The 18,285-nt window shown below is 37.9% G+C and overlaps 1 protein-coding gene across 2 annotated transcripts in view; it reads right to left on the bottom strand.

Moving 5' to 3' along the window:
* Positions 1–386: 386 nt before the first annotated feature.
* BMP5 (bone morphogenetic protein 5) overlaps positions 387–18,285 on the bottom strand; it is a gene marked incomplete at both ends in the record, with an annotated part of 54,664 nt that continues 36,765 nt past the window's right edge. Inside the window, 4 exons of one of the 2 annotated variants that reach the window (XM_082302389.1) lie at positions 387–536; positions 4,212–4,322; positions 6,186–6,262; positions 14,140–14,337. In XM_082302389.1, coding sequence (XP_082158515.1) covers positions 387–536; positions 4,212–4,322; positions 6,186–6,262; positions 14,140–14,337 — 536 coding nt within the window. The remainder of the gene's footprint in view (positions 537–4,211; positions 4,323–6,185; positions 6,263–14,139; positions 14,338–18,285) is intronic. The other variant, XM_082302390.1, reaches the window with a different exon arrangement.

Genomic DNA, 18,285 nt, shown 5'->3' with positions numbered 1-18,285 from the left:
GCATTTTAGTTCCTCTAACAATACAAAGCAGTTACAGAAGTTCTGGAGTTTCTAGTTTAAAAAAATTCTATACAAAAAGGCTTTACTTTACAATATTGGAATGGGATAAAGCAGATTTCAGCATGGTCAATTGAAAAATTAATTTGTGAACTTCTATTGCATAGTGAGGTGACCCATTAAATAAATGGTTCTGAAATTTTGCTCATACAAAAGAAACTATATACTTTTAAATAAATAAAAGCTACTATATACATTATACTGTACAATTAAATGAGAGATGACATGAAATGGAATAAATTTAGGCCTGCCTTTTCATCAGCAAGGCTCATATCTTGACTTTATTACAATTTTGAATAAAACCCTCTGCTTTAGATTATTTTTTTATTTTAGTGGCAGCCACATGAACGCACCACCATATTCCTGTATTTTTTTAAAATAACATTGGAACTGTCATCAAAGTAGAGCACGGAGATTGCGTTCAGTTTTGTTGGTGCACAGCATGGCTTTGGTACGTGATCAGGGAACATCAAGTGAACCTGAAAGACAGATGAATACATAGCTCATATATCAAACAGAGAGGTACAAGGACAATGTCAGTGCAAAACATGTCTTTGCAATTCAGCGAGGGCTGTGGTCACAAATTTTCCTCGGTTAGCAACTTTAAAGCACAGCTTACCTCCAGCACATTTCTCTGATTTCAATTGCACGGGCAGAGTTATACAATAAAAGTAGATGCAGAGATAAATGAGGAGAAGCAGCCAAGACAGAAAGTTGGTTTTCAGATGAAATTTAGAGAAGAATTGGGGTTAGGTGGCTGCTCAGGAAAACATTTAAACATATTGTCTGTACCATCTTTACTGAGGCCAGGGCATAATATGAAGCAAAGCTCAAGCCCCAGGTCTCACCAGGACCCCAGCATGTGCTAAAACACTTGCCTGTCTTGGGGGCTGCGTGTGGAGGAAAATCCGGTGCAGACAGCAAAGGCTGTGCAGGCAAAGCCTCATAAAGACACTGTTTTCAGCCTATGAAATGGTAGGATGTGGGGTCTCAGACAGTATGAGTGCATTTTAAGGTCTTAATCTAGGTACCAGTGGATCCAATTCTACTTCCACTGGATTAAAAATCAGTTTATAAGGTGGGTGCCAGCTGGACAGAATGTTTGGGGAGGGGCTGAAGCAGACAAGTCTTCATGTTCACCAGGCTGAAATATATCAATGAAAGGTTAAAGAGAAAGAAAAGAGTTTTGAAAAGTGTCCCAGAACAAACAAGATCTAGTGGAAATAAAATGGGGGAAATACAAGTTCTTTGTACTTGAAAGAAGGTTGGATGTAATATTCTACACATGCTGAAGACTTGGAAACTGGGGAGGCCAGAGAAGAGGGAGTTGTAATAGAGAGGGCAAGAGATTATTAAGGCATGGATGAAGACTTCAGCAGTAATAGGTTTCATTTGTATGTTAAGTCTTTGTAAATCAGTTAGAGCCATCTGTCTTGCAGTGATATAAAGCCAGAGCCTTTGCCAGACAACAGAGAACAGTCTATCAGGAAACGATAGACTGTTTTACATAACAGTTACCATGAGAAGGTCTTTTGAAATGTGTAATAATAAATCCTGAAGCAGCAGTTTTGTAACAGTTTGGGCACACATTTAAAAACTATTTAACAAATGAATAGCAAAGCACTGGAGAAAAAAATTATTGTGCTTCACCTAGGCAGATGTTTGTCCTGCCACAAATCCTGGTCCCACCAGCCCCTGCCACCCCTGATGGAAGATCCGTGGCCCCACAATACCCCCGTGGAAGTGATGTCCACAGCATTTTCAAGAGTTTACCCCAAATTCAGTGCAAGTCGACCTGATGATCCACTGCCTTGCATGACCAGGAAGTCAATGCTACCCCTGTGCCTGTTCTGAGGGTAATGGAAAGCAGGAGAGGAGAAGACAGTTTATAGAGCTCATTAAATGCACCCTATCTTTCATTTATATGCATCTGTATTCTCTGTTTGCCTGAGTTCACTTGCAGAAAAACAAGAGAGAGAGAGTGAGGTACTGGCCCAGTTTCTCCTATTTTTTGTTACAAAAGAAAATAAAAAAGAAGCAGTAAAGTTTGGAGGGGTACCAAGGAACAATCACTTCCCAGCCCAAAGAGTAGGCTTTTTCAGAATGGTGTAATCAGTATGGCCGGGAGATGACTGCATTTGGATTAGGGTGGAGCGTATGAATAATTGCTTCCCAAGCCATCCCCATATGGCACACCTTGTGTAAATCTGAATTTTGTATAATTTAAACCAGAAAGCATTCAACTACTGTTATCTCATCTAATTTATGTACAGCTAAAATTTAATTAGCCTCATGATTTTTTGGCTGCACAACTGAATGCATGTACAGTACATGCAGAGGGAGACACACAATTCCAAAATGGCCATAAAAAGGGGGAAAATTAAGTATCCAATTTAAAAAATAGGACAAACTACACACATTTCTTAACAATGGGAAAATAACCACTTTTGGACAGGAAAGACACACGAGAAAGTAGCACTGGGCCAACTCTTATTTAACAGTCCATAATTGCAAGAGGGAGCTCTAACCTGGGGATCTCAGCGATATTGGCAACTTTTCTGGACAATGTTTGCATAATGCTAAACTATTGCTTTGCTGACCTGCGTCTTTTCAGCTCAGGATTGCAGATATTCTGTTCTTCATTGTCTTCTAAGCATATTGCTATATTCCTTGCCAGCTGGCATTTTCTGTTCCCTTTCACCTGAACCCCTTAACACACTTCTACGTATTTTCAGCCTCTGACATTTTCCCCTCTTTTTGTAAATCTTGCTGAGTCGAATTCTAGTATAGAGGAATAATGTTGCATTGGTAACTGGCCTTGGAGAAGGTAAATGAAAAGTTGAATGGAAGGGAAAATGTCTCAGCACATGCTGGGTTTTTAAAAATGTCTCTCTCACGTAGAAATTCTTGGCAAATTTCACAAACAGAATTTGTTTTCTATCAGAAAGAAATCAAACTTCATTCTTGTTTGTTTGCTTGTTTGGTTTTGGGTTGGTTTTTGATGTGGGGTTTAAATTTGAGGGGGATGTTGGGGCCAGTATCCCAGGTAGTAACTCCACTCATTTCTCAAGGGGAAAAGGTTTTTCAGGTCCATATTTTTAATGTGTAAATAAAAGAAAAAGATCACTATCCATGGACAGACTCATCAGCATAATCTGATGGTCAGGATACCTTACCATTATCAGTTTAAATCAAAGGGAACCTTAAATTCATGGTTCTCTAATCGAAGTTGAATGCCTTGGTCTTTCCAGAAACTAACTGGGGATGGCAACCCTTTCCTGTTCTCATTTCATGCTGTTGCTCCCTCCTTGTGTATAATTTCTCATTCCTCTACTTCTTAAAATCATTCTGCTAATACCAGTGCTATTCAGAGTCAGTTCTTCAGCTGGCACAGGGGAAAAATCAGTTTTTGACCAGACTGACCAGACTTTGACCTCACAACATTACATTTAGTCATAGTCTAAAGATCATGATTTCTGTAGCTGAATGCTGCTGGGGTAGAGGAGGCCTAGCCAGCTGCCTCAACTAAGATCATCTTTTTGGCTGCTCCAGCTGAGGCACAGGACTAACATAAGAATTAGCAGAGGCAGAAAGCTGGCTGCAAATCCCCTTTTACATGTACCAGGCAGAGCAACAGATCCAAACACACTTATTTTTAAATTGCATTTGTAAGCCAGGCATGACTGAACACAATTTCTTACATGCAAATGCATCTGTTTGCAAAGCTTCACATTAAATTACAGTGTAAGAATCTCTGCCAGCAGTTGACAACAGAGGTCCACAAAGTGGCCAAGTGTCATCATTTCTGGAAGGTATAACATGTAGATGTTAACACTGAGCTTCAATAAGCTGCAAAAACTCTTGGAAGTCAGACCAGGGGGCCCCTTTGCTTCCTGTCTACACAATTCTCCAGTAATATAACACAGTCTTCTCATGTGCTATTGCATGCGTGAAATGGAGGTGAAGCCTACCCCACAGGCCACTCTGAGCAGCTCATCCTCTCTCCAACAAAATCACTAAAGCAGGTTTTCAAAATGAGCTATGATTTACCCAGAAATAATCAAAATTCAGTAGTGGTAAACAGAAGAGTCAGACTCTAAGCAAAGACACAAACAACTGAAGCAGAGGCAACTATAACACAGTCAGAGGCATACCAGAGTCTGAACAATGGCATGGTTTGTTGCATTCATGTGGGCATTGAGGGGGAAAGAACACTCTCCATCACAGTAAAACGCAGCATAGCCCTCCGGTGCAATAATCCAATCCTAAAACAAGAACAAATAAATCCACTCATTATATTATCTTGCTCAGGGAATTTATAACTATATCAAACTAAGACTTGCTCAATGAGAAAATGAACTTCAGAAGGTGGCATGTGAAATGAATGGGTTAATTAATCTTTTGAACAAACAATGTTTTTTTTAAAAAAAAAATACTTGCTTTGTTCATGAAAATTGAGATGAAAACTAAATTGAACTTAAAAATCTGTACCGAATACCAACTAATGAGGCTATAAGGGAGATTAAAGATTAAAAAATATTTGCAGAATACTTTCCCTTCCAGGCTAAAAATCTTGAGCACTTCTTGGTGCAACAAAAGTAATTAAAATGCATTCTCCTTCTTCAGCTTACTCAATACTGTTAACTGTATTATTGCGTGAGACTGAAGGTTGCTAGTGATTACCTGTTGGCATGTCAATGAATCATACATTTTCAGTATTTCAGGCAACACAGCATGGGCAAAAGACCACAAGAGGGAAAATATTTAAAAATGTTAATGAAAGCTCTGTGTTTAGTTTGCTGAATTCCTCCTTTGCCAGGTAATGGAGGTGCTGCAGGAAGGCCAGAGAGGATCAAGTAGCTACTTCTTGGGATTTGTATCTTTTTTTTTTTGTATCTTATTTCACTCTGGGTTTCACTGATCAGATATTGTACAGTGTAGCTCTGGCTTTCTAGCAGAAACTTTTAACTCTTATAGTAGTTTTTGTGTTAAAAATAGATTTTCTTTTTTCTATGGCTACCTTGGGCACTATGGCCACTGATCTGAGAGCCTGGCATATCTTGGAGCATACCAGAATTTACTGTTTAAAAAAAAAATTAAAACTTTTGATAGCTGAAAAAAAACCCCTGTAATCTAGAGACAATGGCTCACTTGTTCAGTGGCCTGAGTTCAATACCACAAGCCTGCTCTGTGGCCCTGGACAGAGTAATTATGCTTTGCAGGCTTGGGAAAACATCCTCTGCCTACTTCTTCAGGCTGCTGTGGGGATAAATATACTACAAAATATCAGACAGGATAATGAGGCCATATGAGAATCTGAGCTGGATACATAAAGGATGAGCTGTCACTACGGAGGTAGCATACTTTTTCTCCTCATAGGCTTGTTCTGCTCCTGGAGAGTGGTTTTTAAATGATTCAGAGAAATGTGAAAGGCATAGACAGCCATCCCAGAGTTCTTACCTACATATGCAATACTTATAGGTTGCTGATGGCCTTCTTGTTTCTTTACAGAGAGTTCCTTGCTTTCTGGAAAAAAACTCTAGATTGATCTCTGTTTTCTTTTCCCATAATGCACTGCCTTTGACTTCATGACCTTTTACTGTAAGTATATATTTTTTTTTGTTACTGTATGGCAGGATGAGTTTTCCTCAGAAATTATATAAAATTAGTTATGGTGTTGCAAAGATCACTGAGTAGTGATCCAAGATTTATTTCCCCAAGGACCCTACCCCAGCAAAGTCTCTATGGCCTGCAGTAGACAGCACTGAACCAGGGAGGTTTAAATCTGAACTAATGAAAATTTAAAACATTTCATTACTTGGTGTGGGGATTTTGGTTTCATTTGGTTTCATTTGGTCTCTTGAGCAGTAGTTCAAATTTATCTTTATGTAAATGAATCCAAATTATAAAGCCGCTAATGTATGCAATATCTTTGAGAGAAGAACTAAACAGGTAAAGTCATATTGATAGCAATGCTGATAAGGATTTGTTACAAAATACATTTAAAGAATTTGTCTCTCATCACTGAAATACTAATTTCCATAAAGAAAACAGAGTGTAAATAATGGGAGACTTCAAAATAGATTGTCCCAGTTTGAACTGATGGGAAAGAGCATTTATCATCTTACCTGCCATCCTAAGTCTCGGAAACTCACATAAAGTTCATGTTTCTTACATGCTTGCTTTTGCTCGCTTGTGTTATAATCTACAGGAAGTAAATAACATTAATAAATTATTTGGAAGCATTGATAGAACTGAGGAGTTTTATCTATTTTTGAGATCCTGACCAAGCTATATAAAGGAAAGGAAAACCAACAATTTATATTCCTAGGGTTCGTTGTAAAGGCAATGTAAACCTGGAAATCCAGCAGCATAGTCAGACTGATACAATTTCTGTACACTGGCATACATTCTGTACAATGCATACAACATTAGGGGAAAGAGGTTTACAAGATGTCTATTTGCTGGCTAGCTGGGGAACACCTCTGATAATATCCACACAAGTAATCAAAGAGGACAAGTGAGAGCCTGATCCAAAATATGGGGAAGTCGTCTGTAGGTTGGCACGTTTTTTATAGCCAGGTAAACAAAGCAGCTCAATCCAAAAGATGAATTAACAACAATAAAAAATGTCCTGAAACAAGGGAATTTCCAAAAGTCTCTTAGTTAAACACGTAGTAGCACATTTTATACTTCTTAATTTTTACCATATTTTGTGGAAATATTCACCACTTGTTGATCTTCAGCTGGTAATACTAATGTAAACAACTAGACTAACAGGTGTTATTTAAAGGAGTGAAAGCTCACTGTCAGAGATGTGTCAGGACAGGACACAGAGAACCTTTCATACATGCTTCTGCACAACAACCTTACTCCTGGAGAAATTCTAGCACTTGCTCCTTTCTGCTCCTAAGTAACAGGAAAGGAAGGGAACAGGGTCATGCCTTCATCACATTAGTCCCCAAGCTTGGTTTATAGAGCTATTCATGTGATGCCATATGTGAGGTATGTGACAGAGCAGGGAGTACAGGCTGTCTCCTCTGTTTCCAATTCAAGAATTCTTAAGGTACTTTTTTGAACCAAAATAACCATTCTGGGAAAAAAAATCACAAAACAATTCACAAAAACAACAACAAGAAAGAGCAAACAAACAAACAAAACTCCACAAAACCCAAACAAGGACGACATGGAAAAAGAAACAAATCCTTCAGTTTCAGGAAAAGAATTTTTTAAGGAACATTTCTTTTTAACATTGTAAGACTTGAGACTGAAATGGGAAGGTCTCTGAAAAATTTCAGGATAATTAAGAGAGAAACTCCTTTTTCACATAAAATGAAAGGAACTTCTGCAGTATATGAATTAATCTGTGTAGTTCATCACTATTCTTACAGAAAACTCTTCTAAATATATGGTCTAGAGGAGTTTTTCTGCAAATTTTCCAAGTGCTTCTTGTCAGCCATCCTGACCTCTGCTACCATTGCTTCTCTGGGTTGTCTTCAGCTTCTCTGTGTCTTTCCAAAGATGTGATGGTCACAACCAAACACAGTGTGAAATAAAGTAAAATAGTTGTTTCATATTATTTCAGGCTTATTTTCTAGTAGTATAACCCAGAATAGGAGTTTTGCAGCAAACCCACACTGTCAAGTGATCCGCTTCCAAACTTTTTTTTATATATTTCTGCCTTGTCAGCCTTAGGAGTCTTTTGTAGTTATATAAATCAAAAGAACAGATTGGGGATGAGGATGCTGATGAGAACTGTAGCATGATGGGGCTGCAGCAACCATGGTAGAGTTATGGTTCTGAGGGATGACGTCAACAACAGTGCTGCAACGCATTGCAAGTCTAGCAAGTATGGCACAAATCCCCTGTGGCTGACTAGGAAAATCTTGACTGAGCTCAAATTCAAAAAAGAAGCAAAAGTAATGTGTAATTGGGACAAACTACACAGAAATAATATAAAAATATTGCCTGGGTATGCAGGGATGGATGTTAGGAAAGTTGAAGCTGGACTTGAAACATGAGGGATGTGAAAGTCAACAAGAAGCACTTCTATAGGTACATTCACAGTAAAAAGAAAACATAAGAAAAATACAGCTTTGTTGTTCTGTAGAGCAAAGGACATAGTTACAAGGACTCAGAACAGGTTGACGTAGTCAATGACTTCTTTGTCTTGTTTTTTACTGGCAAGATTTGCCCTCAGGACTCCCAAGTCCCTGTTCCTAGTGGCTGAAGCTCTACCCACAGTAATAGAGTTAGGAATCAGTTAAGCAACTTGAAGATACATGAGTCCATGTGAGCAGAACGGATGAATTTCAGGGTGGGGAATGAGCTGACCAACACTGCAAAGTCACTTCCTGCCATTTTTGAGCATTCATACACTGAAAGACATTTCTGATGATTCAAAATGGAAAATATCACACCCATCTTCAAGGTAGCCAGTCAGCTTAACCTCAGTTTCTGAGAAGTCTTTGGAACAAATTCTCCTGGAAACTGTCCAGGCACACAAAGAACAAAAAGGTGTTTTGGGAACAGTCAGCATGAATTTACTAGTTCAAACTGGGCCTAACCAATCTGACTGTTTTCTGTGATGATCTGACTGGCTTTGTGGGCTTTTGAAAAGCTCTGGGTGTTGTTCCCATTACTTTTAGGAAGGTTTTGGATATGGTCTCCCTTAGTATTCCTTGAGTCAAATTGATCAAACCAATGAATAACTTTGATAGGTAAGAATATAATGGATGGAAGCTTACCAAGACTGCTGGGCCCAAATAGCTGGGATCAGTGGTACAAAGTCCAGATGGCAGCTGGTGACTAGGGGGGTCCCTAAAGGATCAGTACTGGTATTAACATCTTTGTTAGTAACTTGGACAATAGAACAGAATGTGTTCTCTGGAAGTTCACAGAGGGTATGAGATCTGAGAGGAGTGCTCAGTCATCCAAGTTACCAATAAAAGCTCAGACTGAACATGATGCAGAAGAGACTCGACAAGATGTCATTCAAAATACACAGACAAATTTTTATCTTGTTGTTAACATGCTCTTTGAATAGGCTTTTTCTTTATTTTTTAAACAGGGTATGTACCTACTTTCTATTGAATACACATGAGCCCAATATGACTCTCAAAACTGTGGCAAAAGCTGTCCTCAAGTCAAGATATGTACATTTGCAATACTAAATAAGCATCAGGGATGTTGAGTTAGGCTTTCTAAGCTATAACACCTCAAATCCTCATAATTTTAAAGACAAACACTGCATTCTTTCCTGTGGTATTTTCCTAGCCCTTTAATGACAGTCATTAAAGGATCTCCACATATAGCTGGTTATGTGTTGCCATCTCAGATACTCTCAGTTGTCCCAGGGCATGCAGAGTCAAAATATACACCCACATCCCATGGGAGTTCTGTGTCTTTTTGGAGTAGCAACTGGAAGTGAGGCAGGATGCCCTAAGATATCACAAGTTTTCAAAAATCTTTATGCCTTTATTACAACCAAAATCCCTAAGTCATACCTTGTGCTGAGTTGTCTGTAATAATCTAAGGGGTTCTGAACACACTCTAGAAGTACAGTGAGGGTAGCTGAAAGTAAAGGAACTTAAATGGAACTGAGATCACTGGTCACTCTTCACAAGGATCTATACATTCATTTTCACTGGCATCAGTGCTCATACAAGGTCAATATTGAGCTTTTCTGTCTCAGCAATTAGCGGGAATTTAAAACTCATACATATAGAATACAAGTCACTTTGCAAAAAAACTGTGACTGAAAAATGTGGAAAAGATGAACATGAGAAAGTCAGGAAAGTCACGATATGGTTTTAGATAGCACACAAGCAGGCAAACAAATGAAAGCTGAAGATTGTGTTTTTGCCAGTTTTCTCTGCAGTGCCATTTTCATATTCAAGAACATGTACAGAAGTTTTACTGCCAGGATGTAGCAGAAGTCCATACAGTTAAAGGAGAAAATCTGAATAATACGTATGTAAGTCATCGCACAGATGTCATCATTGTTGTGATATTCTGAGCCATTTGAATATAGGTTCAAATGATGTGTGGTCACACCAGAACACCTGATAAAATGGCCTGTGTGTACAGACTGTAAGCCATCTAATCCATTCACCTACAAAGAAAGTGAGACTCAGGAAGGTCTCTATTCCTTCCTTGAACTCTATCTTTCATGAAAGACAAATGTTGTGTGTAATATAACATTTCGTGTAAGTATCAAATGTGACATTTATAATAAGATCTGGTGCCAAGGATTCAATTTCACATACTGTAGCTTCAAGTCCCATATGCTTATTCTGTCAAGAATCAAAACCATAGGCTATTGTGATTGAGAAAGCATTGTTCCTCAGCTATTCAGGGACTGCAGTTGGAATCTAAACCCCTACATAGGAGAAATAGCTGTGGAAGGAGGGCAATAAAATATATGTATAAGAAATTTAATGAGATTTTTTTTCCAGGGGAAATAAAGACATAAAAACATGCTTATACATATTATTACAATTATATATTATTATATACATACTATTTTGAATTAGTTAGTGTGACACCAACCAATAACATACACAAAATGCAGCCTTAAGTGTTGTCTTCTGGTTTTATTTCACTCCATATAAACAAAAATTATGTAGCTTCATTTTTTAGTTTCCTGGTGTAAGTCACTATTCAGTATTTAAATGTGGATATTCTCTAGTGCCAATTACACTGTAACTCTTATTAGATAATGTTAAAAAAATTAAAGTTAAACCAGCTTTTTTTCAGAGGAGAGCTATGTTATATACTTTGTAAATAACCTGTCTGTTTTGGTTTGGTTTTGGGGTTTTAATTATTTTTTCTTTTATCTACAGTTTGACAAAAATAAAACTGGGTAAACAATAGAGTTCCATCCTCTGTGCATAGCAGGCAGGCAGAGCCTGAATGCTAAGCTTAATTCTGTCTGTCTTTGCACTGCATTGATATCATCTCAAAGTTCTTAGCAACAGAGGGATGATAACCTGTGACCCCAATTTCTCAGGTGTTATAATAAGCAATACATAAGATTTTATTTTCTTCATATTGCGATTGTGTATATGACAGAATCATAGAATGTTAGTTGGAAGTGACCTTAAAGATCATCTAATTCCAACTCCCCTGCCAGGGACAGGGACTCCCCTGATTTTCCACTATACCAGGTCTCTTCCAAACTAAACTATTCTGTGATTTTGTGAAAATTCATTAATAATTTTAAAAATGTCTTGTCCTTTGGAAGGGAAGAGCTGAGTTGCCCAGTGAGGCTTTCCTTTTTGAGATGCTGAGAAGACAGTAAAGCTAATTGCTGAAATTCAAGAACTTAAAAAATAAGAAGGGAAAAAGAAGAAGGCAAAATACAAAAGGCAAGAGGCAAAAGAAAGATGACGAAAGGCAAGGGCAAAGGGAAACAAGGAAAAAGAAAAGAAAAAGAAAAAAGAAAAGGGAAAAAAAGGAAGAGAAAATGAAGAAGAAAGAAGCAAGGAGAAAATGAAGACAAGATTGTGGTAAAGTTGAGACTGATGTATAGAGAAATATCCAAAGTCTGCCACATATGAATGACAACATACCTGTCTGGGTCTGGCTACACTACCTCTGGCTATGTAAGTGAGCGTTTTTCACTGTCAGTGTCTGTCTTAGATGCTATAGCTACAAGATTATGGAAGAAGCTTAGAAATGAAAAGACCTACATCACGAAATTATCTTTGTCCATCACTGTGTCAAATGTCTTGCATCAAGGAGTGAATGAGAATTGAATACAGTCTATTGACAGTCTTCCATGAGAAAGAGGATGGACACAATTCTTTGGTTTTTTCCCCAAAAACTTTTGTGTTTAAATATGAAGAGATGAATTATACTTTTGAAGTGCTGCTCATTACTGAAGCTGTAGAGAACTTGGACAATTAGCCTTCTCCCACAAACCTGAAAGGATGCAGTATGTCCCCCAGATCCTGGGACTGGTGAAGAGAAGAAAAAGAGCATAGCAGAGCATAGAGCCTCTGATAGCAGGCTCTCCACATGGAGGGACTATATTCTGAAAAGACTCAAAGATCAGAGAAATTAGAACATGTTCTCTTCTGTGTGTCGTTTTCGCACACTGGTAGCATCTGGATAGAATCCATAGCCTTCAGCATGCTCATCCACAGCAGTTGATGAGTATTGTTGCAATAGTTATTAAAAGTGTTCTGGATCACCTATAATGTGAGAAGTTCAGTGAGCGATCATTAATGACACCCAAATAAAAGAAGTTTGTTATTTGTGACATGGGGGTTGTTGAGGCAAAATGCAAGGCAAGAACATGGAAGCTGATTTGCCACAGTGCAGGAGCTACACCTCCAAGCAGTTCTGCTGCAGAGGATGTTGCTGTGTGAAGCTGTGGTCACTCATCTACCTTCAGTTTTGCCGTCTTTTCCAGCCTGCCCATATCTTGCTGCCGCCCTCTCCAGGCAGTGGTCAATGACTCTGATGAAATTGCATGAGTAATTGCTTCTTAATGTGATCTTGTTTAAACAGTATGGTTTTCTTGAACTGCAATCTCTTTTGAAAGAGACCTGCCCATGGATCAACATATGTAGTGATTTACTCTGTGCTTATGTAGACCTTAAAGAGATTAGGATAAAATTTGTTTCATAATGCATATTTCACTAGAGATATTCTGATTTTTCTTGTTTTACAACAGGTCTGGAGCACAACTGAATTCACAGACAAGGTTGAAAAGTATTTTGAGACTTACAGACAACTCTCCCTGAGGTAATTCTTATGTCAATGCAACTTGCCAGCATTTGATAAGGTTGTGTTTTTCCCAGTTTAAACCAGGAAGGAGTTTGTGTTCAGCTTTCCAGCTACAATCAATGAGGACTAAGAAATCTGTTCAATTCTCATTTTTTCATGCTCTAGATACATAAGATTCAATATGAAAGTGCGGTATTTATATTTAGGTATCTTGTGTGTACCATGTACTTAGATGATTTTCCCTTCACCCAAAATAATGCGACTCTCAAAGTTAACAGACTTTTTCCAGGGAATAGGAAAAATTATTTAAGTTATTTCTTTGACTTCTTTAGCAATGCAGTAGTAGTTTTTGGTTGTTATGGTAAAATTACCCTTCTGCAAAAGATCTGGGAAAGGTTTTTGCATTGTATTAGAGTGGTCTCTAGCCTGCCTCTGTCAAGGTTCTGAGACAGAACACTTCTCCTCAAATAGATGAGCCACACTCCCAGGCTAAATTCCTTCCACAAAATACTGATTTCCCTACTTGTAGACATCCATGGGGTTTAAGAACAGCACTTATATTAAGGTTTTGATATGTTGTTATTAAATCTATCATGCTTCTAGAAAGATACACTTTCACACCCTTTTCCCTAAAAGTAGAAATGTTTGTTCAAAAGTGAGAATATTTAGAAAGTTACTTTGTACCTTTAGCTGAAAGGACCATTTCAGGAAAAACTGGAGCAAAATTTATTCCAGGCTCTAAAGTGATTAAGAACATTTTCATGTGCATTATTGTCAGTACCTTTCAGGTAAGGGACTAAATTCACTCCATTGAGGGATATATTGTATATTTACAGCAGTACTTGTCAGCTGATCTGAACTCCTAAACAGCTTACAATTTTTCAGATAGGTTAAGCTTCCTCATTTCCAGTATTGAGATTTTTGTGTTACATCTTGTCTTCTTCAGCTGGGAGGCAGTTTAACAAGAATCTAAACAACGTCCTTTGCTGAGGCTTCCTAGACAAGCAGTAGGGGTGCAATCCTTCTCTTTACCCTCTACTTTTTAGTTACATGTAACAAAGATATCATCCAGCTGAGTACTGTGTAGGCTTAGTTTCAAGTTCAGACACAAGCTTTCTTAAACTACTTGGTCATTTCACCTTCCTGGCGCCCACGATGCATGTAACTGATCTGACTTACAGAAGGTAGACCGTGTCCAGGGCCAATATAACAAAAGAGGAGTGGGAACATGATTTCTGACAATTCATCCAGTGAGCAGCATCTTTTTGAGCCGTCGTGACTGCATTGCATTTGAGCAGGTGCCCATAATTCCTATAAAAAGACTAATAAATCATTGCTCCATCTTACCCCCAATGCTTGGCATCCTAGAGGACTCCTGTTGACTACTGGATTTGTTGCGGTTCTGGTTTTTCCTTTTATTGTTGGCTGCTCGGACAGAACGGAAAAGCACTTCACTTGCCTTGAAGAATGCAACCATGAATGGTTGCTTTGACTGAGGCCCATGTCTTCCAACCAGGCCAGCAGATTTAACATTGATACTTCGACCTGTAAAGCAATGGAAGTTGCAAGTTGAAAGGTGAACTTCTGCCCTTCCCTAAGCCACAGCAGCAGTTCAACTGCTGACTGACTCATAGCAAGGAATTTGCTATAATCCTGAATTTACATGATTAGGAGTCCTATCTGTGTTTTGTTGAACAGAACGTAAAAAGACAAAAAGCTCAACCATTTGCAAAAGTTTCAACAGCTTTACAGGTACAATTTGTTCTTGCATAAAATTGCAGTCTCTGTGTGCTATATACCTTATTCATTCCACAGCATTTTAATTCAGTCTCATGCATACAACTATGGAACTGAAAAATAAATGAGCCCCATTAAAGTCTATTTTCTATAGAAGGGATAATGTAATGCAGTCTTCTAATTTTGAATCGTTTCAGTGTGACCTGGAACCTAATATCCCCAAAGCAAATCAGTAGCAAATAGAAGTGTAGATAATAAATATAATTCTCCTTTAAAAATAAATATTGTGCAGTGTTACTCAAACTGATGTTCATTCACCAGTAAAGGTGGGAAGCCATTCAGTCGTTCAAGAGAAGAGAGTTTGAAATATGTACATTATTGACTCTGGTTCTGTTCCCAGGGGATGTGCATATTTCTTTAAAATATTTGTTCAGTCAGGACTGTGTGGTAACCTCACTATATTATGTGATCTAAACCTCACTGAAAGAAAGGAAAGCAAAACAAGTCACTGAAACTGCATCAGTGACATTTTAGCAAATAAACCCTTGCTCTTAACAGAATTTATTTTGGCAGCATAAACACTTTTGTGCGTACGTGTATTATGCAGAGCCATTCAACCGTCAGAAAATGAGACAGTGTCATGTGAAGCTGTGCAGCTGTGCAGGGTGGGGGACACAGAGGTCCTTTAAGCAGGAAGGTATGGGCACTGGCACCGCGTGTGCTGGGCGGCATTGGGGTGCCCCAGGGCTCTTCCAAACCCACTGGAAATGTTTGTTAGGTGGGCAATGAAGGAGCATCTGCCTCACAAACGTATAATGCTGTTAACTCAATCACCCTGAAAAAGAACTTGCAAACAAGCATAGGAGTAAACCTTATAGAAATAAGCATATAGGTTTCTTTTTCAAACACAAACTTACAGTGGCTGCATGCCAGAGTCTATATTTCTTAAAAAAACTCTATCACTGGCATAAATGAAAGAGGCAGTTTGATTTGTGGTTAAAGTAGTTTCCATTCTACTTCCACTGTAACAAATGTATTAATTCAGCTCAGACTTCCTCCTTCTGGCAGCCCTTTTGCAGTAAAAAGAGAAATTAGAAGTTCCAGCCAAATACCATACCTTGAACTGACCCACTTCAATACATAAACACTTTTACAACATGTTTATTCAGGTGTAGCACTTTAAATTGGTTTAAGATGTTTCCAGTGACAGAGAGCCCAGCAAAGGCAAGAGAAGAACTGAGAAAGTTAGCAGTTACGGAGCAGAGTAATTGGCAACATATTCTGAACAATTTTGATAATTACTTTTTTGACTGCAAGGGAAAAATATATTTGTTGAAGCTTCTGATTTCATTTAAAATGCCTTTTTAGTATTTTGTTCCTTTAATTCTTCTTTTCATGTGTTTGAGTTACTATTAAATAATTCAGTAACATTAATTTCTGTATGTTCCAATCTTCTGTTGCAAGCCAGATATGAAAAACTGTATACACTATTCTCTATTCATAACAACGTGGACAAGCTAGCTTCTTACCACAAAGTTCCACATTTCCCTTCATTTCTAGAGGGAATATTTTTACTATTTTTCTTTGTTTTTCATTCCAATGACTTTCAGAATTTTAATTTTATCTGTAAAATATTAATGCTTTACTGGTGGACATTTTAAGAATACTATTGTGTTTATATATTGAGAACTGTAAAGGTGTGTGAAGCTTTTCTGAATTTAAATATAGGTTCTCTGAATTTACAATGGTGGATATTGTGTGTGAAGCAAAATATCCTTCAAACCAATGTGAACTCCCTTTAAAATAACTTTTAATATTATTAAGTTTCCTCTGGGTTTCCTTCAGACTTCAGCAATGAGATGGCTATTACAATTCCACAAGTTAAGGCTTAGTTGGTTATCCAGGGTATAGGGATATAGTATAAAAAATTAATCCTGTAACCCACAGCCTTTTTACACACAGAAACAGCTTATGTGACTTTATTCCTCTATGTGCTTGATCTTCTAAGCAGCCAGCATAAGTTTTTAGGACCCATTTGTTTAATTCATAAATGGTGTATGCACTGGATCTGCTTCTAGTGCAGAGGAAAGCTTTTATTGACTTCTGTGGGTTCATCGTTAAACTTTTCTCTCTCAGTTTATCATAGACCTTAGCTTAACTGCAACTTTCAGAAGACGAAGCAATCAAAATATACACTGCCCTTGAGACTCTATATTTCTTCTGAGGAGGACCTCTGAACTGTTTGGTTTGGAAATTCAAACTACATATGTTATCTCCATTTTTGGTTGCTTCTTTTCAGAAAAAGGTTGCATTTACAGAACTTCTATTATCCTTTATAAAAAAAAAAAAAAAAAGGAAAAAAAGAAAAAAAAAGTGCATGTGGGATATTTTCCTTCAGTCTAAAAAGCATTGCCCCTTCTTGAACAGCAGGTTATTCAAAGTATTCTGCCACTGAAAAGCATCAAGCTTTCTGCCACAGCAGTAGCTCCACTGTGTGTGCCATAGTCTTGTTAGCTAGCCCTTAACCTGTCTGTAGTGTCAATTTCAGAATACATTAAGAAAAATTTTACTCTATCCTGAATTTCCCCTTGTAGCAAGAAGCATTCATGGGCTTCATTTTTGTAAGTAGTTTTAATCTATCGTTTCTTGTAAACATTTAGAAAACGCTTAGCTTCAATGACAACTGAAAATCCACGTCTCTCAGGCGTGTAGTTGCTCCATACTGTGGCATTAAAGCAATACTTTCTAAAATCAGCTGAATGACTCAGGCTGACCTGCTTAACTACACTCGGAGCTTCAGCCACATGAAACTCGTAAAACCAAAACAGCAAAGTTTGTCTTTCTGCTTCTCTTGAGCATCTCTGAACAAGAATTGAACTCGGTCAAGCATTCCTGAAAATTGTTTTGGTTTTATCCTTTCATTATATTTTTAATTCTGACGATTTCAAAGATTTTCTTCAGATTTCAGAAGAAAATAAGAAAGTTCAAGTAACCAGCAGTCTGCTTGTGCCTGCTCCATTGAACTTAGCCACTGCAATTGCCCCTGCACCTGGGAAAAAACCCCAAAACCATAATAGATGGATTTACACTCTGCGTTGACAGTCCAGAGCCTTTGTATTCTTCATGTACTGGCATGCATTTCTCAATACTGCTGTGACAATTAATTATCTCTTCTACATATTGGCAGGTATATTTGGAGACTAAAACTTATTTAAAGCATTATGTTCCAAATTTTCTGAACTCCTCAGTCCTTATTCATAGGATTCTGAGCCTTTGGCAAGATATATTTGTTTGACTTGGCATTTAAACCTTTTTTTGGTTTTTATACTATTTGATAGTAAAGTGCCCTTAGCAGTTTGCATAAAAGCTTGCATGGAAGTTCAGGTTTGACTGACTGAACTGAATGAATATTATTTGCCTTTTCACATTTCCTCAGCTAATAATAAAGGAATCGCTGCTGCAAAAATAACTCTGATGTTCGGCTTACAAAAAGGTCCTATCTCAACAACCCTCACAATTTTGTGCCTTTTGGTTTTTTACCCAGAAATTAGGAATAGCACTCAAGGTGATAAATGCAGAGCTATTTGCTGTGTCACTATGTCACATGCAGTCATATCATACAAATCTTTTCGTGAACTGATCAAGTTCTATCTTAAAAGTTCATTTCCCCCCCAGCTGCTCCAAATGGAAATGCAAAAGCCCTTCAAGCATTCAGTAACAATCTGTCTCGCAGTCTTGACTGGGAGACATATCCTT

Source organism: Coloeus monedula, assembly GCF_965178545.1.
Source record: "Coloeus monedula genome assembly, chromosome: 2".
In the NCBI taxonomy this organism is placed as follows: Eukaryota; Metazoa; Chordata; class Aves; order Passeriformes; family Corvidae; genus Coloeus; species Coloeus monedula.
Note: the sequence above shows the minus strand (reverse complement) of the source record. Positions and strands in the feature narration are given on the sequence as shown.